The 25,498-nt window shown below is 39.6% G+C and overlaps 8 protein-coding genes across 8 annotated transcripts; 5 read left to right on the forward strand and 3 right to left on the reverse strand.

Moving 5' to 3' along the window:
* Nucleotides 1-58: 58 nt before the first annotated feature.
* On the forward strand, nucleotides 59-565 carry M431DRAFT_120401 (hypothetical protein; the record flags this gene model as incomplete). The annotated part of the gene is made up of 1 exon (XM_024912096.1): nucleotides 59-565. The coding sequence occupies exon 1, from the start codon at nucleotides 89-91 to the stop codon at nucleotides 563-565; it is 477 nt and encodes a 158-aa protein (XP_024771675.1). The 5' UTR covers nucleotides 59-88.
* Nucleotides 566-2,215: 1,650 nt separating this feature from the next.
* On the forward strand, nucleotides 2,216-2,606 carry M431DRAFT_510242 (hypothetical protein). Its single transcript, XM_024919429.1, has 2 exons — nucleotides 2,216-2,333; nucleotides 2,436-2,606. The coding sequence occupies exons 1-2, from the start codon at nucleotides 2,252-2,254 to the stop codon at nucleotides 2,543-2,545; spliced, it is 192 nt and encodes a 63-aa protein (XP_024771676.1). The 5' UTR covers nucleotides 2,216-2,251; the 3' UTR covers nucleotides 2,546-2,606.
* Nucleotides 2,607-3,785: 1,179 nt separating this feature from the next.
* M431DRAFT_91773 (glycoside hydrolase family 10 protein) lies at nucleotides 3,786-4,879 on the forward strand (the record flags this gene model as incomplete). The annotated part of the gene is made up of 3 exons (XM_024924296.1): nucleotides 3,786-4,232; nucleotides 4,297-4,407; nucleotides 4,466-4,879. 3 exons carry the CDS (start codon nucleotides 3,786-3,788, stop codon nucleotides 4,877-4,879), a joined length of 972 nt encoding a protein of 323 aa, XP_024771677.1.
* Nucleotides 4,880-6,062: 1,183 nt separating this feature from the next.
* M431DRAFT_91307 (hypothetical protein) lies at nucleotides 6,063-8,470 on the reverse strand (the record flags this gene model as incomplete). Its single annotated transcript, XM_024924248.1, has 4 exons — nucleotides 6,063-7,204; nucleotides 7,258-7,516; nucleotides 7,582-8,147; nucleotides 8,209-8,470. 4 exons carry the CDS (start codon nucleotides 8,468-8,470, stop codon nucleotides 6,063-6,065), a joined length of 2,229 nt encoding a protein of 742 aa, XP_024771678.1.
* Nucleotides 8,471-10,700: 2,230 nt separating this feature from the next.
* M431DRAFT_120410 (hypothetical protein) lies at nucleotides 10,701-11,752 on the forward strand (the record flags this gene model as incomplete). Its single annotated transcript, XM_024912097.1, has 3 exons — nucleotides 10,701-10,998; nucleotides 11,070-11,323; nucleotides 11,385-11,752. 3 exons carry the CDS (start codon nucleotides 10,701-10,703, stop codon nucleotides 11,643-11,645), a joined length of 813 nt encoding a protein of 270 aa, XP_024771679.1. The 3' UTR covers nucleotides 11,646-11,752.
* A 3,512-nt stretch (nucleotides 11,753-15,264) lies between these two features.
* On the reverse strand, nucleotides 15,265-15,426 carry M431DRAFT_91135 (hypothetical protein; the record flags this gene model as incomplete). Its single annotated transcript, XM_024924221.1, has 1 exon — nucleotides 15,265-15,426. A coding segment is annotated over one exon (162 nt), but the record flags the coding sequence as incomplete, so codon positions are not given.
* A 3,918-nt stretch (nucleotides 15,427-19,344) lies between these two features.
* On the forward strand, nucleotides 19,345-20,806 carry M431DRAFT_120411 (hypothetical protein; the record flags this gene model as incomplete). The annotated part of the gene is made up of 5 exons (XM_024912098.1): nucleotides 19,345-19,644; nucleotides 19,804-19,914; nucleotides 19,967-20,095; nucleotides 20,162-20,271; nucleotides 20,328-20,806. The coding sequence occupies 5 exons, from the start codon at nucleotides 19,345-19,347 to the stop codon at nucleotides 20,656-20,658; spliced, it is 981 nt and encodes a 326-aa protein (XP_024771681.1). The 3' UTR covers nucleotides 20,659-20,806.
* A 277-nt stretch (nucleotides 20,807-21,083) lies between these two features.
* On the reverse strand, nucleotides 21,084-22,225 carry M431DRAFT_91882 (hypothetical protein; the record flags this gene model as incomplete). Its single annotated transcript, XM_024924305.1, has 2 exons — nucleotides 21,084-21,664; nucleotides 21,730-22,225. The coding sequence occupies 2 exons, from the start codon at nucleotides 22,223-22,225 to the stop codon at nucleotides 21,084-21,086; spliced, it is 1,077 nt and encodes a 358-aa protein (XP_024771682.1).
* Between the last annotated feature and the right edge of the window lie 3,273 nt (nucleotides 22,226-25,498).

Genomic DNA, 25,498 nt, shown 5'->3' on the forward strand with positions numbered 1-25,498 from the left:
GTGGGAATTCGCTGAAGCTAACCCTCAGGTAGATTTTACTTCAGGTATGCTACTACCCCCATACTCGTGCACTGATATTGAGAAGCTAATGCTTTTAGCGATCCCGAGTGGTATCTATGGCCCTTTCGCCAATAATTTCCCAAGGCCGAGCAACATCCCCGGATTAAGTACCAACCAATTCATCTACATGCTCCTCAATGGTGGCCCCGAAGGCCCCAATACATACCCACCTATATTCGTGCGTCATACGGTTGATGTTCGCGATGTCGCGAAAGTCCATATCCTGGCTCTGAGCGCAGAGCCACTTCCTAACAAGCAGCAAAAGCGTTTTATTTTATCTGAGGGCGTCCATAAATGGCCTGAGGTAGCCGATATGGTACGAGAAAGGCGGCCTGAGCTTGCGCCGCGCATGCCGGGAAAGGATGCTATCCCACCGACACAGACGGAAGCGCCGCTGGATACCTCCTTAGCTCAAAAGCTCCTTGGTTTTGAGTATCGCCAGTGGCAAGAAATGTTCCTCACTGGCATTGACGAGTGTCTAAAATGGGAGGCTAGCCGTGTTTAAAGCGGAAGTACTTGGTTTCAAAAACACTTAGTTCAAAACAGTCAATTCAATTATCCAAGTATTCATACGTTCCTGGCTGAATTGTTTTATATGCTCCCAGTAGCTCGCTAAAATTGAAATCGTTGCACTCAAATCAAGCTCACATTTGTCAGCTGTCTCTTGGTTCTTAATTCGCCCTTGAATATCTTCAAACCCTTGCATAAAAGGCACCATCCACTATTAATCTGCTAACTTATATACACCGTTGCCTACGAAATATCTTCTGCAGAAATGATGATTATAGCAGTCAATTTGCGGCGCTGCTCCCCTTTTACTGGGTCACATGCTCGCTACTCCCAGAGTGTTGAGATGTGTAGATTGGGTGTAGTATTGTATTGATGAAAGGTATTAGTTATCTATCATAAGATCGGGGGCAGGGCCTCTTATATATCTATACACAGTCCACGAGATACGCAGAGATAGATCGGTCAGGGGTACTCTGCAGTCAACACGGAGGACTCACTAGGCCTGTCGGCATTATGCTGGCAAAAGGGATCAGCAAATTTGATACATCATAGACATATGGCGGCAGCCAGACCGGATCACTCTTGGAAAGTCAACAAGTCTCATAAACAGTTATGTTTTGGGTGTACACATATGCCTCCGAGCCCGTAAGTCCCAATCTCATCAGGAAGCTCGAACTGAAATGGAGGATTTCCAATGAAGATAGTTGCTTTCACCGTTTGTGCTGCGCTTGCGAGCGTCAGTGATTTCCACGTTGGCGCAGGTCCTCGACGTAAGGCGTTGTCTATAATTCGTTCTCTCTGCAGTGAGGAAGTATAAGTCATCCAACGATAAAAAGAAGAAAACCCTTGTGCAAGGTGAGAACTAGCGTACCTGCGAGTATCCAATCAACACCAAACTCAATATTCTAACAATTGTTATAGAAAGTATACGCTATGGCAGTAATTCCCTGTTTTGCCGAGTTGCCATATGAAACTCCGTCGGAACTTGCTCCGCCGCAAGCTGGATAAGGAATTGTCTCGGAAGTAGTGTCAGAATGTGTCGCCTTTAGCCGATTTACTAAAGGGGGGAGAGGGCTATAGGCTGGAGAGCCGCCGGTACCTCATGCACCATATGTGGACGGAGGGACAGGATTGTGCAGTGATCAGGACACCAAGTGTAGCAAAGAGAAACACGAGGTTCAGGCGCCACTAGACTTGTGATGTGAGTGCTAATGTAAAGTTGTGGCGCTGAGACAAGTGAAGCAGACGTCTCTATGTTCCACCGTTCATAATCACAGAAGCAATCATAGTCAACACAAGGCCTTCACCTGGCTTACAACTTGCATGTCCTGATCAAACTGCCGAGTTAAAGCACTGAAACAAAGTATGGCAGTAACACTTGCTATTTAGCCTCAAAGGTAAGCTTTCCGTCTTGCATTTATTTAGTATTATTACAGGGCAGATTGAGGATTAACTCGCCTACATTATTCAAGGTTAAAGAGGATAATTAAGGCACCGGAAATCTCCCTAAATAATATTCGGTAATGAGAAAATATAGCAACTGGATTTTACCATTTTCCCATCCAATTTAGCCTTCGGTAGTTCCCAAAATCCCAACTATATCAGTTTTGTAATGCTAACAACCAAGAAGGTAATTCAAATACCCAATAATACAACTCAGCTTTGTTCAAAGTTTACCCTCATGAAACAGCAGTTCTTCTATTACCAAGTATTATACAATGATAAACCAAATAACCCATATATTTGGCCGAATACACTCTTTGGTATGGAAAGAATATACTTGCATTTACTCCTCAATATAACTCGGAGCGAGATTTATTAATATTACATACATGTTACGGTCCACTAACCGTTACGCCATACAGGGCAAAAGATTAGGCTAATAATCTCAATTGTAGCGATTATTATAGTGGAACCAGCTATTTATAAGGGATCTAGCTGTTACGGCGGAACAGATCGTAACAATACATCATGAAAAGAAGTCTTACTCTAATTAAACCTGTTCGAATATTTTATATCCAAAGCTAAGCATTTCCATTGCTGTTTATTTCTTGTTTTGTATAAAAGGTATTATTTGTTCTCCATCAATAACAAAGAAGTTACACTACTTTTCTTTTATATACTAATGAACCTCATTTGCTTAATTTTATATTTTGAACAACTACCAAAGTCAACCTTTATATCCCTGCCGGTACTTGTGATATTGACCGGCATTTGTGTAGTCCTCTCCTCATTTGGCCTCTCGGGCTTGGCACTGACAGAAACTAACAGGCACCGCTGAGGCTTAAAGTGATAAATGTTAAAGCGTGATTGTGACCAGCAGGGGTTGGGATAGGACGAATTGTTCGCTCAAGGTAGCATTAGTTCAACCACCCCTTTTCCCCGGCTAATGGTTAATGTAGGAAATAATATTCTCCAATAGCTACTACATATGCAGCGACAATGAAAGACGTTGGATATCAAGATGAAGATGTCAACTAGACCAGTGGATGGAAGGATTTCCTTTCTCATTAGGCCGCATAAAATAAACTACCAAACGGCCCGTCTTACTTGAGCTGCGCTGGGGTGTTATTGAGACCCTAATCCGGCCCAATTGGGAGAATGCGCATAGGGTTGTAATGTTTCGGAAGCTACGCGTCTTTAGCCTATTTCTCTCTCTTTAACAATTATGCATATTATGCCTAATTTATTTTCTATTTCTCGGGCATTTAATAATCTTTGGCACTGCTATTAGCTGCATTGGTTTTTGTACATTGGGGTGGAGATAACAACTAGGCTTGAAAGTATACTGTACATTGTAAATTGTATTAATTGTAGTAATAAAAATACATTGTGTATTTTCTTCTTGAGGTGACGTCAAATGACTTTACATTTAGCGGAAGAAAGGAAAAAGATTTACTCAACAATTAACCGCTACCTTGGCAGGTCATAAGCTCTAATGTTACTCTTCAAATCAACACAATGCTACGGGGGAGCGGTAGTTATTGGATAAATCCAGCGGATACATTACATAAATTTTCAGAATAACAAATTGTTTCCAAGCGTTCGGTAGAAGATTTAGGAATTCGGGGGCGGATTTATTTATTGTGCTATGATATATATAACCTAGTCTTATCTACATTTTAAAAAAATAAATTCACGATCAGCTATCCTTTGAATCAAAATTTGTTTCTGCTTATACTTGAAACTTCTGTGAGAGATTAGATCCAGCTATAATGTTGTACACAACACTCCTTTCCCTGGCCTTCGCTATTGCCAGTGGCGTCGCCTCTCCTATCGAAGACAGACAGTCAACTTCTCTGAACTCTAAGCTCAAGGCTCATGGAAAGAAGTACTGGGGCACTGCCACTGATCAGAGTTCACTGTCCAAAAGTGGCATGTCGACATTCGTGCCAGGACAGTTTGGTCAAGTTACCCCGGAAAACAGCATGAAATGGGATGCCACTGAACCTCAGCGCGGCCAATTCAACTTTGCCGGCGCAGACTACCTGGTCAATTACGCCCAGCAACATGGCCTGTTGATTCGTGGGCATAACCTCCTATGGCACTCGCAACTACCATCATGGGTGTCGAGTATCAGCGATAAAGCTACCTTGACATCAGTCTTACAGAATCATATTAGCAACGTTGCCGGCCGCTATAAGGGAAAGCTTTATGCTTGGGTAAGATCTTGCCGCAACACATTGCTTCATTGTTGTAATGATGTTAACAAATTTTCTGCAATAGGACGTTGTCAATGAGATTTTCAATGAAGATGGAACCCTGCGCCAGTCGGTCTTCTATAATGTCCTCGGCGAAGACTTTGTTCGCATCGCTTTCCAGGCAGCAAAAAATGCTGTAAGCGCATTCTTCCACCTGACTATAAAGATAAACAGGGTTTTGACAATGATCCTAGGACCCTACCGCAAAGCTATACATCAATGACTACAACCTTGACGACCCTAATTATGCCAAGACCAGAGGCATGATCTCATATGTCCAGAAATGGCGCTCTCAAGGCATTCCCATTGACGGAATCGGCAGCCAGGGGCATCTTAGCGCTGGCGGAGGGCCTAAGAATGCAGCTGCTCTTAAGGCACTAAGTGCTGCAGCTCCGGAGGTCGCTATTACTGAACTTGACATTATTAATGCTCCCTCCTCTGATTACCTCGCGGTCGTTCAGGGATGTCTTGCAGTGTCGAATTGTGTGGGTATTACAAGTTGGGGTGTTCGTGATGTCGATAGCTGGAGAGCCTCTTCGAATCCCCTTCTTTTTGATGCAAACTACCAACCAAAAGCTGCATACAACGCTGTCATAAGTGCATTGTAGATGCTATATATCTCAAGAGTTATTTTGTTTATGCTTATATATACAAATAGTTTCGCCAATGGAAGAGTAGCAGATTTCTCTTGAGTTATTATTTAAAGAAGTCACTTGTTTTTCCAACTTACTTTGATTCATAGCATATATAAGATAATCCACAGATCGAATAGAGGCGGCCTTGTGGTGATGGCAGAAATCAAAGGGCCCGCAGATGCTGCCTCAATCATAGTCATTGAACGTGCAGTTGAGCCACGCGAGCACCACGCCAAAATAATAAGGGAACAGACCGTGTTGTCTTTGATCTGATAAAGACATGACCCTTAACCAGCGGGCCGAGCCTGAGAAGCTAGATGTGTACTTCCAAGAGGATTTGGGCAATTTAAACATCGATGTTAGTATTAGCCTTCAGATGGATAGCCACTGCGCTACCACGAATGCGTATGAGAAGTCGATGTCTATTGTAACAAGTCAAGATTCGGAAGAGTTCTCAAAATACGTCAGCATGACTAAGAATTCATCACTGAGTGATGGTGGCGATGAAATATTGACAAGTGTCAAGAGGCATAACGAGTGTTCTGATGCTGCCGGCTTCCAGGAACTTGCTTCCACTATTGCTGCGGCAATTGGGGCTGATATCTAAAGGATATTAAAGTACTGACTGCCAAAGCACAAATCGAGACCAAGGCTGCGAGTATTTAATGAGATTGCATCTGCTCAGAGTATTGAGTAAGATATGGTTCCTTACTTGTCTGGCCATTATGCAGATTAAAACAACCCTGAGTTCAGTACAGTCCATGGGCATGTAGAGTTTCCAAGGCGACGACTAAATTATCGTAGGGATATATATAATCTCAATGCTCATTCTCTGGGGTCGGATGTTATTAGGAGGATAACTACGCTCTTCTCATTGACGGCGAAAATGCTACTGGTGTGCTATAGAATCTACAGCTAATATGGGCCTCACGATGAGGTAGTTTACGACAGCAGCTTATCGATATAACTATTTCATTCAAGGACATAGGATAAGTAACAACCTCTATGTATAGTTCAGGCACAACTCAACGTGAGTGAAACACCAGCGGAGGAGGCATTCAGCATAATATCGTCACAAAGCATCCTTGACCTATCTAGCTTGTCTAAATGTTGAATAGCGGCTAACAAGTCGTGGCGCAAGACAGCGAATGCCTCTTTAGACACGCCCCGTCACCTGTGCCCAATCTCTTGACTCTGCCTTCTTCACGTCAAATCTCTGGCCTATCGTCACCAGGCTGGCGTACACCAACAGGTTCCGGAACGCGCGGGCCTCCGCCTCCTCACCAAATCCCTTGTTGAACCCCTGCTCAACTACTTCGTAGTTCAAGAAACCCAGGCTATCCACAGCCTCCCTCGTCAACAGCTTCTGCAGCATCTGGTAGATGGGTCCTCCCTTGGGCCACTTAAACGGGGCCGAGTAGGGATGTTTCTTCCGCTGGTACAGCTCTTCCGTAATGAATGGCTTTGCCGCTTCGCGTAGGATCCACTTCTCCGTGAGCAGCTTCTGCGGCGCAGTTCCATCTGTCCAGTACGGTCCCTGCTCGCCAAAGTCTTCCGTCTCGGGCGTGTATGCGTACTTGAGAGAAGGCGGCAGCCGGTTTACGTACTCGACGAGGTGGTGGTCAAGGAATGGTGTCCGGGCCTCAATCGAATGGGCCATCTCGGCCCGGTCACCTAGCGTGCTGAGTATAAAGTTGGGCAGCACTGACTTTGTCCACACATACTCGGCCGTGTGCAGCGAATGCCAGCGGTTGGCCATCTTGGCGCGTACCTTGGGGTCGTGTGAAGCGGCAACCGTAGCGCGGCAATTCATGTTTGGCCAGCGACGAGACACCCAGGGCGCCCAGGTGGCCAGAGATGGTTGAAAGTAGAGCGTTGGCGCTACGCCCTGGACGTCGTCGGCGGAGGGGTCTTGGTCTGGGCGGTGCAACCATAGGCCGGACCACTTCATCACCTTTTCGAGGACATCGTCGGTCATCTTCAACAGATCGAGTCTCGTTTTCTGATCTTTGGCCAATGGGGACGTTGGCATTGAGAGATCCGGCTCATTCAAAATGTCGCGCATGAAGAAGGGGTATCCGGCAAAGATCTCGTCAGATCCTTCACCAGACAAGACGGCCTTGAACCCGTTGTCTCGGGCTTCCATCGACAGGCCATACTTTCCAACACCTGCCAGGTCGTGGCAAGGAAGTTCAGTGTGGAAAATGGAATCGGTAAAGTACTCCGCCAAGGTGCCTTCGTTCATGTCCTTTTTGGCGAGGTCGACGCCAAGCCACTCGGCCGTTCGATCGGCAATATCTACAGACGGGTTAGATTAGGGGGCTGTGTGAAGCAAGGCAGTTTGCACGCACCAGACTCGTCAAACCCGGACCCGCTAGGGAACTGTATCGTGAAGCACCGGATATGCTTGCTTGCATCCTCCGTGCCCGCCAACACGCCGTCTTCCCGGACGAGGTGTGCCACTATTCCCGCCACGGTGGAAGAATCTATGCCTCCGGACAAGTAGATCCCGACAGGCACGTCAGCCCGCAATCGGAGCCGAACGGCCTCGGTGAGTCGCTCCCGGACGCCTGAAATGATGTCGTCAAGTTGGCGTGTTTCAACCTTATCCTGCGAGAAAGTATCAGATAAGAGTGTTTCTCTTACTTTGTATGTACCATTGTTGCTGCCCTTACCTTTTCGTTATACTCCATATCCCAGTATCTGTGATGATGTACGGTCCCATCGCCGTGCATCTCCAACCAGCAGCCAGGCAGGACTTTGTGGACATCTTTAAAGACGGTCCTCTCACCGTTCATGTACCCGCCATCGACAATGGCCCCGACGTCCCATTCTGGCTGCCAGCCCAATGGCAGGAATGCTTTCGCCTCGGATGCTACCAGTAAGCGTTTCTCCCCTGACTCATCGCGGACAAATGTCCAGTGGAGTGGCTTAATGCCGAACCGATCTCTCCCGGCAATGACAAGGTCCCTGCGCTCATCGTACAAGATGAAGGCGAATTCGCCTCGGACGTGCTCGATGAAGTCGGGAGCCCCGTAGACCTTGTACAAGGCAACCAGCACCTCGCTGTCGCTGTGGCTCTTGAAGTGGTACCCGTGCTCGTCGGTCAGGACCTGACGGAGCCTGTCGAAGTCATACACTTCCCCGTTGACCACTGCGTGTATTGTCCCGTCGTCGCTATGGATGGGCTGGTCGGCGTCGATCGACAGATCGTTGATCGACAGGCGCGCATGACCGAGGCCTGTGTTTGTGCGTTACTTAGAAACAGAATTCTCTTGTGAGGAGAAGTAGTGATAGCATACCAACTCTAGCATCTTCTGTAGTCCACACATGAGAGTTATCAGGTCCCCTATGGGATATTTCCGTCAAGCCATCCTCTAGTTGCGTAGTCAAAAGGGCTCGCTGCCTTTTTTGATCTTCAAGTTCCCCATTTACGACCACATCATGGTTTCGAGTGTCTTTGAGATCCCCGTTTACCACTGTATTATGGTTGTTATTGGTATTATGGTGTCTATTGCGACGCGGGAAGCGCTCGACTGAGATGCTAGCAAGAATGCCACACATTATATCAATGATTCAAGAGGCTCGACTGTGGAAGAAATTACTCAAGATGTAAGGGGAAGGAGATGATTCACCAGGAGCACGGGGGAGATATCTCTCTCTGATATACATCCTTGGAACTATGGCTACTGCTGCGTAAATTCTTATTCACTGATGTGTAACTCGTAGCCGTGTCAGCTCGAAAATAGACCACATCAGCGTCTGACCCAAATTAGAGTCTGTTAACCGTATCCACGTCAGACATCACAGTGTCATCACGAAAGCTTGTTTACAACAAAGTTCAGCGTTGGTGATTTTTCTCTTACCGTCAGCAATGATGACATGCTCATAGTCAGCAATGGTTATAGGACAGCTTGAAGAGATGTAAGCTTGTGAGAATGACGCAAGTTACAGCCCTACAGAGCTATGCCCGTGTATATTTCCGAGGTCCGAGCAAAAAGACTGGACTCTCTCATGTAAATGTGGCGATAAGGTTTTATCCTCAGATCAGCCACAGTAACGCTTTAGTAGGCACCCTGGAACCGCTTTACATGATCACAATATTAGCTCAAGATCCAATCCAACATCATCCAGAAGTGCTGATATTTAGTAAGTGAACAAAATTCCGAGGTTTCTTTAGTCGATTAGCTAAATGTAACATTATACGCCATTTTAGTAATACTTTGTTGTAGTATAGCTTTGCGAAGTCAATGATCGCAGGGTTACGATCTCATGTGCGAACGGCCGTTTCTGAACTGAATGACTTATTATGCTTTCTTCGCCTGCATGGCTATCTACCATCCAATAATCGCTCTTCTGGTATTTACTTTGGTCATACTGTTATATGACTGTCCTGGTGACAATCGCAGTAATCTCGTGACTGGATTCTTCAACCTAGAGAAGGAGAAACACATGGCACTGCCCAAATGCTCTCAGGTGGAGCTGTAGAAGCTCCAACTATGGCTAATGTAGGTATGGATGCATCAGAGTAGTGTCTCTGACTCGGCCAATTACCACTCTGCCATGCTAGTGCAGCGCTAGCTTTATTTCCTATTTGCCGATTAAAGTACCCAAAATCCCCTGGATATGCCCCCTGGTAGTAGCAATACAGATCTGCCGATATAGGCGGTCATCTCGGAATCCTGGAAAAATCTAGCAGAATCGCCGTAGTTCTTTGGGGAATACAAGTGTCTTTGAGTAAGCAGAGGTCGGAACGGGGTAGGAGAATGAGGGTATTACGGTCATAGTAGAAACAACTTTGCTTCGTTAATACGCGGCCCGTCTGATGTAAACAAGATGATTCTACACAATCAAGGCTGCAAACGTGGAGAGGAATAACGCAACTTAGAGCTTCTGCATTTTGCAAGACGTACTTTGCGGTGTTTCATGGAATATAGAAGCCAGTCCCTTGCAGGCGAGAAGAGGTGTATTCGTATGCTGAGTACCTTGTAGTCAGCAACTCTATTATCCTATTCAGCTAATAGCGTATTAAAGTTTAACAGCACAATCGTCTTTGAAGATGACCATTGGATTGAATGCTGCCCCGTCTTTTGAAGAGCTAGTTCTGCAAAATGCTTGCGAGAATGGTATCCACTAAATTCAGCTTGCTAAGTTTGAACGGCTATTAGTCGACACAACGAGATACTGATGACGCAACTCGAAGTAGGTGTAGACCAAATTGAAGGAGAAGAATGTACTGAAATGTTATCAACATGTGAATGTAATACAAAATTCAAGGACATCCGTGTAAACCAAGTAGGACTGCATGAAACTGGTTTGAAAATTTCCTCCAGGGTATCTATGAAGGGTAATTATCGGCTTAGGTACTTTGTGTTGCTCTTGACGAGGTATCTAAAAAAGCTATGGGAAACATCCTCTTCATTAAAAGAGTAAGCTGGTCGCTCGAAATAGCATCATAGCAAATAAACTATTTATTCGTGAAATCCGTTAAAGGCCATGATGTGCAGTTGGTATGAATGTTTGTGAGCGCTCAATGTTTTCAGCACCCAACTTAGTGAGTTCAAATAACGAGGGAAGGCTGCAATCGCCATGTGGGGTGTGAACAAGCAAACCCCAATGTTCACGGAAAGCCGTGAATAGTATTGACAATTTATAAGCATGTATTCTACATAATAACCATGCAAAAGTTTAGTGTTGACAACTGTTTACGAAACTATAAAGATCAAGTAAAAACGTCTCCAAGCTCATTGTATGCACTCAGCGTTGACATTATTTATCTGAGCTTGACAAGAACATGACTGCGGAAACTCTCTCGCTTGCAGGCAAGACTGCCTTGATCACTGGATCCGGCAGAGAAACTGGCATCGGGGCTGCCATCGCCAGAGTGTTTGCCCGAAACGGTGCAGCTGTTGCAATCCACTATGTCTCAGAGAGCTCTAAAGCGAGGGCCGAGAAAGTAGCAGCCGACATTGGTCGGGAATTTGGAACTAAAACAACCGTTGTACAAGGAGCCCTGGAAAAAGCTAGCACTTCGATGAAGATTGTCCAAGAGACTCTGGAAGGGCTTAACGCCGACCACATTGACATTCTCGGTACGTACTTGAATCAGCCTTAAATTTTGTAAATAAGACTCGAAGGTGGCTAACAATTTGATGTGATCCAGTGAATAATGCTGGCTACGGAAGCCCAACGAATCTCACAGAGGCGACGCCGGAATTACTAGAAGCCGAATTCGGGATCAATGTCTTTGCCACCATTTACCTGACACAAGCTGTTATAGGAATAGGGAAAATGCCCAGAGGAGGGCGTATTATCAACGTTGGCTCCATCGTCTCAAAACTTGGCCTTGAACTCAGCGCAGTCTATGCCGCGGCAAAGGCTGCGCAGGATAGCCTTACAGCATCCTGGGCTGGTCAGGTGAGCTCCCTTACCCAGACTCCTATTCTCACAGGGCAAACCTTCTCACAGCAAGTACTAGCTTGGCCGTAGCCATGGAATTACCGTCAATACTCTTGCGCCGGGACCAATGATGACAGACATGTCGAAAGAGTTTTTGGTTGCACCCGACGGATCTGCATCTGAATTACAGACCGGGATGCTGGCACAGACGCGGGCTGGGTCACGAATTGGGACGGTCAATGATATGGCCGATGCTGCGTTACTGCTAGTCTCAGAGAAGAGCCGCTGGCTTACCGCACAGTGGATTTCGGTCAGCGGCGGAGTGACTGGAACTATGTAATCAGGAGTGTTAAGGCTCGCCATGGTATGCGCAAGCCATAGCGCTATTATACAGTGGATGTACAGTAAGGCGGCGGAGAGTAACTTGCAATAGATTTTGCTTTTGCGCCTGATCCAAAAGTTCTTTCGCCTCGCTCGCCTGTCTATGTGATGAATTAGTAGTGCCGGCATGGTCGCCAAATAGCAAATTTCCTGTATATTGATATCGTGACTCACAGATTTGACCATATTACCAAGTACCCATCAGCAATGCAGCTTTCTTGACAGCTAGGCATATATGAGAATGAGGTAGCTCCTTTTCATAGAGTGATAGGCCTAATACGCGCATCTCTACCTACCATCCGGCTCCTTGGACTGTCCGCTCCAGATACTCTCATCCCTTGCTGTACATCAGTGGCCGTGATTGTAGCTTAGGAGTACTTATGTAGCGCGGGTAGCTACTGTTCATACGTTTAAGTTTGTTTATTTATTTATTTATTTTATTATTAACGTCTACTAAGTAATCTAGTTACATAAGTCCTTATCTAGGCACTAGAACGGTAGGAGCCGCCGAATTTAAATTAGGCGTTTACTACGTTTTAATATAATAAAGGAAATAAAGAAGTATTAATCTGTTTTATATATTTATTTCTATAGGGGGGGGGGCTGTATAAGCTTATCTCCTTTACTAGCTTTTAGAAGTCCTTATACCCTCTATTACTAAGGAGGTATTAAATATAGGTAGTTTTAAAGTATACCTCTCTCTTTAGTATATTAAGAAAGAAAAAGGCTATTATATAATATTTTATAAAGTATTCTTATATCCTTAGCTTTTTATATTTATAAATAGGCCTAGTATTATATTTAAATTTTTTATAGTATTTTATAAAATCTTTATATTTAAATTTTTTAGTTAATAGCCTATATAAAATTAAGTATAAAAAATATAGCTTTAAAAGTATAAAAGGGGCTTTATAAAGGCCTTATTTACTAGTTTTATATAACTTTAGGTAATTATTATTTTAATTATTATTTTATATTTTTTTATATTTCTTTTTTACTTACTTTTTAATAAAGGTAATAGTAAAATAGTTTCTTAAGTAGTAAAGGAGTTTTAAACTTTTTTTTATTAATTAATTAGCTTTTTTATTTCCTAATATATCTTTATAACCTAGGACCTAGGCTACCTTTATAATTACTTATAAAGATAGTCTTTAGGTAATTTAGTATAACCTTATATAGGCTCCTTAAAATAAGGCGGAAGTTAGCCCTAGTATTCTATCTACTACTGCTAAGTTATTTAAAAAAAGCAAAATCTCTTAGATATTTAGGTTTATAAAGGTATATATTCTAACTAGCTTTATAACTTTAAAAACACCTATTACTTTAGTATTATAAACTTTTACGTTAGTAAAAGGGCTATATATTATAATTCTCTTAAAGTTATAGTATATAATAGCTCCCTAGCTAGTATTACCTTATTTATTCTATAACCTATTTAAATAAATAAAAAAAGTAGACCTAGGGAGGCCGTTAAGTAATTCTAAGTATTTCTCTACTACCTTTAACTTTAGTAAGCTTTTAAAGTCTAGGCTTACTTAAACTACTTTATTATTCTTAGTAAATAAAAAAAATTAAATTATTTTCCTTACTAAGGCTATAGTATATTATAGTTAGGTAAAAAAAACCCTAAGGGGGAGTTTTTTATTAATATATTTGCTAACTAAATAGTTCCTATTTAAACTTATAAAATAAGCTACTATATAAAGTTTAATTTATATTACTTATACTAATACTAAGGGAACTCCTAATTTTCTATATATAATAAAAAAGTTAGTTATTTTTTACATAAGGATAATTACTTTAACTACTACTTTAAATAAAGGTTCCAGGATTATAATTAGTTCTATTAAGCCTATTTCTACTTATTTATTTAGGTTTATTACGCTTTATCTACTTTTACTAGGCTAAAAAGCCTCCGTCCTATATAAGGCTATAGAGGTAACGTAGGCCTTAGCTACTATAGCTACTATATTTAGCAAGGATCTTTTTTATATTTTATTTAAAAATTTTAGGAAATTAGCTACTTTAAGGGCTTTTCCTTTTATAATCCTAAGGTATTTTTTAAAGGAAAGTTATAAATTTAAGTATATCCTTAACTATTAAACTAAATTCTAAGGGACTATAGTTTTTCCTCTAAAGTCTACTCCTTTATTATATATTTAAGTTTTAATTTTATAAAAGTATATAAATTTAACCTTATTTAAGTTAAAAAAAACTATATTTCTATTACCTTAGTTTAAGGTATTTTTTAATTTTTACTAAAGCTTTTAAGTAATTTCTTTAGTATTAACTTTTATTACTATAATACTAATATTATTTATATACCTAAAGTAGATATTAGGATTATTAAGCTTTAGGCTAAGGGAAAAATAAAATATAAAAATAATAAGGGAAATAAAAGACCCCTATAGGGCTTTATATTCTAACTTTATCTTTAAAAAGGTAGTCCTATAGCTGTTTTAAATAAAAGCCTTATAGTTACTTATAAAAAAGTTAACCTATTTTATAAAAAAGGGGGGCTACCTTTATTCCCTAAGTTTATATACTAAGTAGTTATATATAATAATATTAAATATACTAAAGATATTAAATATAAGGAGGAAAATAATAAAACCCTAGGCTAAAGTAACTTTAGTATTATATAGTAAATAGGTAACTAAGTTTATTATAAACCTTTTTAAAAAAGCCCTAAAATATTATTTTAGTAATATTTTATATTTTATTACTAAAAAGAAGATTTTTTTAGCTAAAAGTTTTTTAAAACCTTTATTTATATAAAAAAGTAAGGAAATAGATTTATAACCTTTATATATAGTATACGCTTTCTTTAGCTTCCTAAGTTTAAAAATAATAGTAATTTTTATACTTTAGAAAAAAAGTAAATAATATTTTATTATTAAGTATTTATAGAAAAGGTTAGTTATATACTTATTAATAATAGGCTAGGTAAGCTATAAAAAGGTAATTAATATATTATTTACATTAGGTATAGTATTTCCTAACCTTATTATAGCTTTCTTAGCCTTTAACTTTAATACTATTTAGTCTTAGTAAATATTTTTATTAATAGGAAAGTCTTTTTCCTATAGGTTTAAAATATCCTCCTTTATTATCTTATACTTAAGAAGCTTATCTTTAAGGAAAATTACTTTTTTTATAAAATTTAAAATACTTTTATCTTTATTTATTAAAAAAGGTAGTTAAAAGTAGTTTATTACCTTACACTACTTAGCTATTAATTAAATATTCTTAATAACGCTAGCTTTTACTATAATTTTATTTTAATAAGCTTACTTACTATAATATATAAAGTTTTTAAAGGTTTTATAAACTCCTTTTTAGGTAGGGAAGCCGTCTACTACTTTTTTATAAGCTTTATAGGCTGCTTTATACTTTTCTAATTACTATAGTATACTATAGCTATTTTAGTATTTAGTTTTACTAACCCCCTTTATAGCTTATTTAAAAAGGTTCTATAGGGCTTTAACATATTTATTAAGGTTAGTTTTTAATAATATAGTTAAGTTAACTATAGAAAGGGTTTAAGTAAAAAAGTATATAAATTAGCTAAAGTCTTCTTAGTATTCTAATAAAATATATTTTTTCCCTGCCCCTAGGGTTATCCTAAAGAGCTTAAGTAGATTTATAATTACTATATAGTAATCTAACCTTATATTAAGGGAGTATTTAACCTTAGTTAATATAAAGTAGTTTATAAAAATTAAGTTAATATATTTTCCTAAGTATTAGGTAAATATATTTATTAAAGCTAGGAGGAGATTATACTTTTTTACTTATTTTATAATTTTATTATCTACTAGGTCTATACTTCTGCCTAGTTTCTAAAGTTAATATAAGGTATTAAAGTTATTTATAATAATTAAGCAGGGGGGGGGAGGGCCTTATTTAGTAAAGGTTTTTATAACTAAATCTACTAAAACCCTTTAGTAAATATTAATAATAGTATAATTATATACTTTTATTTAGTATATATATTTATTTTTTAAACCTAAGGAAAAGAGTTATTTACTAAGGAGGTTTAGAAAGATTTTAATAAATATAAAAACTAAGGGTTTAGCGTTTTTTTAATTATTTAAGGGGTTATATACTTAATATTTAAGGTAATTTTTAATTTACTTTCTATTTAATACCCTATTCTATTAAATATAAGGTTCCTAAATTAATATAATATTATAGCTACTTTTCTATATTAGTAATAAAATAATATCCTAGTATAAACTACTTTTTTTAATATTAACTTAAAAGATTTTAAAGTTAGTATTCTTTTAGCAGCTGTAATAAAGTCTATTATTTATAAACTTATATTAAAAGGTTTATTAATTCTAAAAGGGGTATTAAGTATATTTTTATTACCTTTAGCTTCTTCCTCTTTATTATTTAAGCTAGCTACGTAAACTACTAACCTAACAGAGGAGGTTCCCTTATAAAAATCTTCTTTATTTAAGTTAACTTTAATAATAATCTTTTTAGCTAAAGCCTAAGGGAGGAAAAGTAAAATTAAGCTAAAAATTAACAGCCTTATATAAGGGCTTATTTAAGTCTCTAAGTTAAATATTTTCTTAATATTAAAGGTTAAAGTAGGGGTAGGTTTAGGTTTAGGTAGATTAGCTTTATTATATTCCTACTAGCTTAATTCCTAAATTACCTAAAGTTAGGCTTTAGTTATTTATACTTTTTCCTTATTTTTAATAATTAATTTAGTAAGGTACTTTAAAAAGTCTACTATATAAAGGCTATTATAATTAATATACTAAGGTAGGGATAAGTAGTTAACTATAGTATTATTATATTTAAAAAATAATTTACTATATTTATAATACCTTTTAGTTTTAATATAATTCCGTAGGTTATAAAATCTAAAGTACTATAGGTACTAAGTAACCTAAAGGAGCTAAACCTAGATTTCCGCTAGGAGGGAGTTACTAAAGAGTTTAAAGCTAGGTTTAATATTTTTATTAAAAAAAATAAAATAGTTATATATATTAAAGGATTTTTTAAAATTAACTTTATAGTAAAAGATAAATAAGCTCTTAACCCTTACTTTAGTATATACCTCCTTTAAAATTAATATATCTATAAGGTAGGTTCTGCTTATATTAATATACGTCTTTAATATACTATATATAAAAAAAACCTTTTATAAATATACTTTTTTAATTTTTAAACTATTATTTTTTACTATTAACTAAAGTATAATAATTTTATTTTTAATATTTTAATTTTTACCTTTAAAGGTAAAGCTTAATTAAACCTTTTAGAAGTAAGTAATATTTTTGTTTATAAACTTTAAAATCTTAATTAATTCTTATTTAGCCTTAATAACTAATAGCTTTCTTTATATATAATCTAAGGGGACTTAAATAAAAATATAGTTATTAAAACTTTCCTTAAGTTTATTAATTTTATTTATATTTTTTTTATTAATAGCAGGGGCTAGCCTTTTACTACTTATAAAAGAATACTTTAGGTTATTAATTCCCTTCTAAGGGTTTTTATTATAAATATTCTTTTATAATATAATTTATACTTATATAACCCTAAGGTTTTTTTAGCCTACTTTTTTAATAAATATAAAAGCTTTTACTATAATAAAGGTCTTAGTAATATTTAATTTATCCTTTTTATTATAAAATATATTAACTAATATTATTTTAGTTAGTTAAGTAACTTTTTCTTTACTACTTAATTTCTTAAGGTTTTTAAGCCTTTCCTTAAGGTTAATATAAAAGGTAATAAAGTTTTTAAAAGCAATATTTAAGTATAAGTAAACTTATTTTACTACTACTAAGGAAAGCTAGGAGGTATATTATACTAAGTAGAAGTTAATAACTATAGTTATATTTAATACTATATTTTATTTAATTTACTATTATATATTAATTTTATTAATTTAGTTTATAATTTTATTTTTAATAAAGGATTTCCCCTTTTTATTTAAGTTAATAATTTCCTTTATATTATTAAAAATAAAAGTAATAAAGCTTTTTAAAGTTATTTATATTATAATTACTATTACTATTATACTTAATCTTACTTTATTAAAGCTAAGTAAAGGTATTTTATTTATACTAAAAGCTTCTTTAAAGTATTTTTTCTTTTTAAAGGTAAAAAAAAAGACTATAATCTCTTCCGTTTTTAAGCCTAAGGGGGTTACCTCCTTTAGTAGTTAAAAGGCTATCGCTAATCCAGGGGCAATAGGTTTTATTCTATTCTAATTATCTAAAGGGTTTACAAATATTTCTATCTCTCCAGGGTCCCTAGATAAGACCATAAATAAAAAAATCGTAGTCGTTTTATTTAATAGCTAGTTAAACAGGTAGGAGTTTTTAATAGTTAAGCACCCAAAAGGTAGGGTACCTGTAGATGTAGGAGGGAAGCTTGTCATACGTTCAAGGCTTCAGAGCTGGAAAACAAAAAACCATTGGCCGTTGCAAAAATTTCGGCTTGATGGCCTTCAAATAGCTAGTCGCTTTTCTTATCTAGGTCCATGGTTAGACGGAAGATGTCTGCGTAGTAAGAGCTATAACTTCAATAGAATTACCGCGAAAAGCACGAGGTAGGTATTGGAAAGATATACATCAACCTAGATGAATGGGTTCTAGACAGGCGGCTTAAAGGATGACAACCTTTGAAACAATGCGAATAGCCGTAATTCGGCTTAAAAAGATGATTTAATGGCCCATCTGACATGTAGTGGTTGACATCACTCGGCAAGGAGAGCGTAGAGTCCAGTCGCCAAGCTCCGCATAGTATCGCAATTCTCTGAAAATGTCCATGGCCCACATATAATATGGTGCTACCTAGGGCTGTAGATCTCACTAGCACTGAAATTAAGGAGACTAATAGCACTACTGTACCATTAATCTTGCCGTGCCTGACAAATGTAGGATCATTAATAAGCCAATTATTGCACGGAACTCCGTGAAATGGACTTTAGAAGACAATGGGGTAACTCACGCCCCGGAATTCACGCAGAAGACATTAGCTCGACAAAGTTCTTCTCCAGACTATGAACTGTAACATCTGGTTGTAACTATCAAAATGCATAAAGAGCAAAAGCACATACCTTCCAGCACCTGCGAAGCAAGCCGCCATTGTCCGCTATGCAAGAGATCATTTGCTAAAGGTATGACAATGTCTGAAAGCCCCTAGAAGAGAATCCAGCGGCAGTATCCTTATTTCTGACACAAATCGGTGTCTATCTGCTAGAATCCTCACGCAAGCGGCACTACTACTACTGTCGCTCCAAACTTCCTGACACGAACATTTCTCGCAAGCGATCTTGCGGTGCATGTGTTCGGGCAAAGACTCGTTGCATCGTGCCTAATGATTCTGTTTCAGAAACCTGTGTTCGCTGCCATGAGCGGAGCATGGAATGTGATGTTGCTGCGGTGGCACGGCGAACAGGAGAGCCTCATGATGGCAGCGTGGATTCAACCCCTAGCGCATCTAACTCCAGCAGAAAGAAAAAGAAGGCAGAAGTTCATGAGAGTACAACATCTGTGGCCCTCTCCCGAGCATCTAGTCAATCCATAAATTTGGAAGATATAACATTTCCACAAGCCTCTCTTAACTCTGCAGCCTCCCTTGGATGGTCAACGGAAGACAATTGGAATACTATCCTCAGAGACTTCGATATGTTTGGGCTTGAGATTCCACTTGATCACCAGAGTACTCATTCTCTCCTTTATCCATTCAATGAAGAGCACATTGTGTTGGAAAACAGTATATCTCCCCTGGCACTGGGAAATTTATCTGGCCCTTCGCTGTTTGAACATCGGATCTTTACTCGGCCGAATCAAGGTCCCCTGGTGTCATTGGCAATGCGGATATTGCGGTCGTATCCTTTTATGATGCTCCAAAAAACAGCGCTACCTCCGTTTATTAGCCCTTTGCAATCAAATTGGGCTGAGACTGGAGTAGGGCCGCCGCAACAGGTCAGTTAATCCATCTCCTCGCCCGGATGTACGCAAACACTTGTCATCTGTCATCAGACAGCTCCAGACCGAAAATCGAACTATCATAATCCACTCTTAGCTTCCCCAGCCATTCCTCTGGACGGTAGCCCTTTTTACTGACATTGTATTAATGACTAGTCTCTACTTACATGCATGGGTCTAGTGCAGCTATTCAAGAGTCGAACCGATTCAAACAAAAATCTTGTATGGAGGTTGATTAAGCTCGAACAAGAGAATATATTTTCCAAGGTATGCGCTGATTTTGCTCTTGTCATTTGGATCCGTGATCAACTGTTGGTAGCATGCGGCATTCGACAAATGGGAGCTCCTGGCTGCTTTTCAATCTCTACTCGTCTACTGTTTGCTGCGACTCCAAGAACAGCCATTGGGCAATGACGGCTTCGAAGCCGCCCTTCTGACCACAGTGAATGTAAGCTAGCCGCAAACCAACCCCTCCCGCATTATAATATGCGCTCTGCTCTGACAACCACGGAAGCATGTATTTAACGCGCTAGCATCATTGGCTGGTGGAATCCGCAAGATGAAGCTACCCGACGATCCCAGTGTAACCTGGATGGATTGGGTCTACAACGAATCAAGGAGACGGTGAGTATGGTTGTCAACAATTGTCGCTGCTCGACTCATACTAATCAACCGGGCAGGACGGTGCTTATCTTCCAGATCCTTAATATCTTAATTGAGATATCCACGGAGGCTTCTTCCTATCCGACTTGCGGTTTTGTTCTTGTGCCTCTCGCAAACAATGCAAGCTTGTGGAATGCGGATAACACAGAGGAATGGCGAACAGAGTTTGTACTCTGCAACAAGGAGCGGAAAATACACGGGCTCTCTCAAACTGGAGTATTGACGAAGTTACAGTTGGCTGACGAGTGTGTGAGACTGAGTAAGCTGAGTTCGCTGGAGTGGGAAGAATGGAGGGCCGAGGTTGGTGAGATAGGGACACTTGTGATGATAGTGGGAGCGTTGTTATAGTTTGATGAGTGTCTTCTCCAAGATCTTGAAGTTCACGGCTTGTTCACTAGACTCATCTAGTAATTGGAGATTGTCTTGGGTAGGTTTCTGGGTACAAAGCCTGATAAATCTGGCCATCCGTAATGAAAGAAGACCAAAATGCTAGTCGGAACTAAGTTGGTTCATTCCCTCTCACTGAAGTTCGCTATCGTATTAATATTTAGAGAAAGTGAAGTTTTGTTATGGCGATACTCAATCTGCTAGCTATGTGACTGTGAATGATATATATTGATGTATTGAACTGTGGTAAAACATTGGTTAATAAGTCAAGCAATAAAATATAGAAGGTGAAATAATGATGTATAGTCCACAACTAGTTTTATGAGATTTATTCATCATCAGTACTTCTAAAATACAGTATTGACAGGAAATCGATTTCTTAAATATCATTCTGAAGTTGCCGGCTTGGGCTGGCCAAGAATGACATCGATGACCTTATGGTCGTCGTAAGCGGCAACGGTGCGCTCACACAAGACCGCCACGCGCTCTTTGCTCTGCAAGCCATCAGGACAGATGAGCCAGATGACGTTGGTCATGAAGGAGCGTCGAAACTCGATCATGACTTCAGGGTCATTGTGACGGTCAAACTTGGGCCCGCCAAGGCGATGCAACGTATCGAGGTAGTGATCCAGGATCTCCATTTCATGTGAGCGACGGTCTTCAACACTTAGCATGGCTGTCATGTGATAGACAACATCATGGAAGCAGGATCCAAAGTGGAAGGCTGACCAGTCAAGGAAACCGATGCGTCCGCTAGACGTAAAGTAGACGTTGCCGATGTGGGTATCGCCGTGAAGGAGTGTACGGAATCTCGGATTACGTTCCGCATAATAGCGGTCTAGGGCCTCATTACATCGCTTACCATCCATCAGGTACTCAGGTAGCTGGGGACGGCCAGGAGCTCGTACGACTTCATCCCATGACGTGCACATGAATTTCATGGCCGGGTCGTAGTTATTCCAAATCCCTATCTAGCAGTTAGATACCGTAGTGGATCCAATTGAGAGAAAAAAACAAGAGGGGATTCATTACATGGATGGTCATCCTGGCTCTGGCCCCAGTACTGCGCATGTAGACCAGCCAACTGCTCAACACCGTTCAAAACTTTCTCAACTGGATACGAGGCGGTCTCGGTGGGGAAAGTGCAGCCCTCGGTAGTCAAATCGTTCATGATGGCGATACCCTGCTTGTCACTCAAACCGCTCCACCAGCTCTTTGGGAAAATCATGTTTTTGACGTTTGGCGCAACTTTAGCAAAGAACTCGGCCTCTCGTTGCGCGAGGCTAACTGTCCATGGCTGCGCTTCAATCATCTTAGGGTCGAAGACGCCTTTGATGCAGATGTGGTTTGGCTGCGCATCGCTGCTCTCATCTTCATATGTAATGGCATAGAATAGTTTGCTGGCCGTACCCCAAATATGAGAGGTATTCTCGATTGACTTGACCCTGTGCCCTAGCTTCTCTCCTAACCACTGGGGAGTAATGTCCGAGGGGAGAGCCGGTAGTTGTTCGCTTGCTGTATCAGACATCTTTTCGTTATGTTTTTTCTGTGCGTTCAACATTTTTTTTAAGGAAGTATAGAGTTAGTAGATAAAGAATAGAATGAGCATAGAAGGAACATAGACACAGTAGATGCGAAGTGCCCCGATGTGAGAAAGCAGCTGGAGCTCTTGTGTCTTATATGACCAACGCCTCCATTGATTGCCCTTAAGAATCCATCGATACCTACAATGTACTCCATAGCTCCATTCTTCTCAAACAAGTAGTAGTATTTATTATCAAAATCGTTTCTGGCAGGGTTGTTAGCCCTTGTAGGCAGTGTAGCTATAGGTATCAATGCAGCCAGCGTCTCGCTTGCAGATGCGGATTCTACTCCTCTGTATCACGTCCAACAACATAATTGAACTCCACAAAGACAAGCCGGTGGTCAAAAAGCGGTGTACGAAAAATTTCTAGAGAAGCAAAGCAAATAAATAATGGTATGCGCTTGGCGGTAATGATACGCAGTATGTACTAGTAGAAGTGGGATTCCATGCGTTAAAAACAGTTTGCATCAACATTGATGCAGATCATTTCATTCAGTTTCCTCTCGCTTGCCAAGCGGCGCCAAATTCAGGGCCTTTAGTACCGAGCGTGGGGACCAAACCTCATTCATTCTCTATCTCCCTGGATAATCTTTTTCGTGATACTCGCGGAGGCGAGGAGCTAGTTGAGTAAACTTGTCGTTTGTTAGAATGTCCGTGTAGTTTGCCGGACTTCCAGTCAATGCAGCTTCTAATCTTCGAGCCTTGTTGCTTCGCTGCCTTGTTGCCGGGAGCCAAAGGCGAACTACTGAGTGGAGTCGATCTAAATCGCCTGATTTTCAACCCGCTCGCTAGCATAGATTTCCTGTACCAAAGTGCTGCGGTTACTAGCCAAAAACTAGTGTCAGCTATAACCAATTTACGCACTTGCGTACTCGGCTATAACAAAAACCATTTGATGTTGAGTAACTACTGAAGCTATATAACCGAGATTTGTAAAGAAAGAAGGAAGAGAGAGAAGGGGAAGAAGCATTCCGTTATCTATCTAGGATGCAGTACTACTATGACCAAGCTTTACATTATTTGTCAACTGTTACGTCTTGCAGAGTAGACAATCACGGCCCGCGCCTTCAAATTATGTTCCTGGCCCAGACGCAGAAGACTTCGAAACAGATGTCAAATGGCCCTAGTTTCCCTAGGGAGCAAGCTTCTTCACAAAACTTCATGTAGATGTACTTGTACTCATCTGTCACCTTCATAAACCCTTCTCTCATCAGTTTTGACGATTTATTTTGCGTCTCAAAGACGCAAAGAGAGAAACAAAAACTGCAAGTCCACTGGCGGTAATTCAACCATGGCTAAAGATTTGACAACGAGTGTGTATGAGTCTCTCCAACCCGAGGGCCAGGCGCTCACCTTAATCGTTGTAACAATCGTCTTCACTATCTTTTCTAGCTTTGTTCTGCTCTTGTGCCTCTATGTTTGAGTCTCACTTGGCCGATTTTCTAGCTAGGATTGGCTGATGCTTGCGGGTAAGGTATGTGATGCGGCTATTACTGATCAATATCTGTAATTATAAAAAAGAAGTTCTTTATATTGTTATTATTAGGATGATACCGCGAATATAGCTTTTACTTATGTTGAACGATATGACATCGCGAACGTGTGAAATAGGCAAGTGTTTAATGATGTCACCCAGTCTATATTTCGCATGTTATTCACCTGTCTCGATAACAATCGAGGTGTCAGAGTTCAAATGTTGAACGTTGCGTGAAATGGATAACACTCTCTTCAAATATATGTATGAATAGTGTTTGTCTAAATGAAACATATTCTTGATGGGAGGAATATACTGTTTTTGAACGTAAAGGTAAGTGAGAGATTCATGTTACTAGAGAATCATGTAAGACAACCTAATGACAGCAACTCCTTAGGAGAGAGAGAAAAAAATTGAAATCTAATGAAAGAAAGAAAAGGGCAAAGATTGTATAGTTTGATTAGTTGGTTGGTTTATTATTAATGCTTACTAGGTAGACTAATAACATAAATTGTCACTAAGCAATGTGAAGTACGAGCTGCTAATTCCAGCTCTAGCATTTGCTATATGTCATATTTGCAAAGATGATGCGATTGTATCAATATGAAGACCTGTATCAGCTGTGGAGAATGCATATTTCAGATGGGGGAGGGGCATAGGTCTTGTATTTTGGCCTAGTGTCTGGAAATCCTTGAACTAGGAGGGCCTTACTAATAACCTAGCTACTATAAGATGAATCGAGCTATTAGGTGTTTTCCATATCACATCTTACTCACTTCTCACACTCGTATGTATCACAAACGTTCACATTATAGCCCCAGAATTTTTACTCAGCAGTCTTAGAACTTTGTATCATCATAAATCACTGGTGAATAGTTTCAAAGCAGCTCCATGGTTTCATAAGGTTCATATAAGTCTATTGCATTTGAGAATGTGGGAGTGTATAAAACATACTATAAGTCAAATCTCCCCCAACAAGTTTCCAAAGGTAGATTAGAGGATAATTAGAGAGCATATAAGAGTAGTAACACATGTAAAATAACCATTCTTATACTCAATCTTGCCCCTGTCCTACTTTTTAATTGGCAGCAAGGCACGCAGCGGCACCAGAATTGCAGTACTTCAGACCGTTAGTCATATCGTAACTCTATATATTCAGCAGCACTTACGTGTGAACAAGCATCCGAGGGGTTATCACACTGATTTGGAATAGAATTGGCAAAGCAATTGGCAAGGATTTGGCAATTAAATGCATCACCAATACAACAACCAATAATGTGATTGTTGCAATTACCGAAACAGCCAAGTGGGACTGTCTCCGCGAAGACGCTTGCAGCCTGAAAGATGGCAATTCCGAGTACAACAGAAGGACGCATTGTGATATATAAATTATGTGGTCAAATGTATTTCGGAAAATTGAACGGTCGATACAATAGTAGCGATTTTTCTTGCTGAGTTGTGAGTTTCGTGGTGAGTCTTGACAACCTTATTTATATGTTAGTTTATTGGTATTCTTTGTCTTGTCAACTTCTTTAACTGGCGGTGGAGGGATTATCCAATCTTACGTTAGCTATGATACGAGCAGATCCACGAACACTTTCACTTTTACAATACACCTGCTGGTTCTGGCTAAAGGGTCCGCTTATACATACGACTACAGACAGTTGTCATCCAAATAACTTTACATTTGGCAGGCGCTAGCAAAATACGAAGTGACTGATAGCCTATCAGGAATTGTCTTT

This window comes from Trichoderma harzianum, assembly GCF_003025095.1.
Source record: "Trichoderma harzianum CBS 226.95 unplaced genomic scaffold M431scaffold_10, whole genome shotgun sequence".
Lineage (NCBI taxonomy): Eukaryota > Fungi > Ascomycota > Sordariomycetes > Hypocreales > Hypocreaceae > Trichoderma > Trichoderma harzianum.

What these genes read in the sequence shown, in the direction of transcription:
- M431DRAFT_510242 (XM_024919429.1), top strand. Translation starts at nt 2,252, where the DNA reads ATGAAACAGCAGTTCTTCTATTACCAAGTATTATACAATGATAAACCA. An exon ending in TTGGCCGAATACACTCTTTG is followed by an intron (nt 2,334 to 2,435) that starts GTATGGAAAGAA and finishes TACGCCATACAG; the next exon opens with GGCAAAAGATTAGGCTAATA.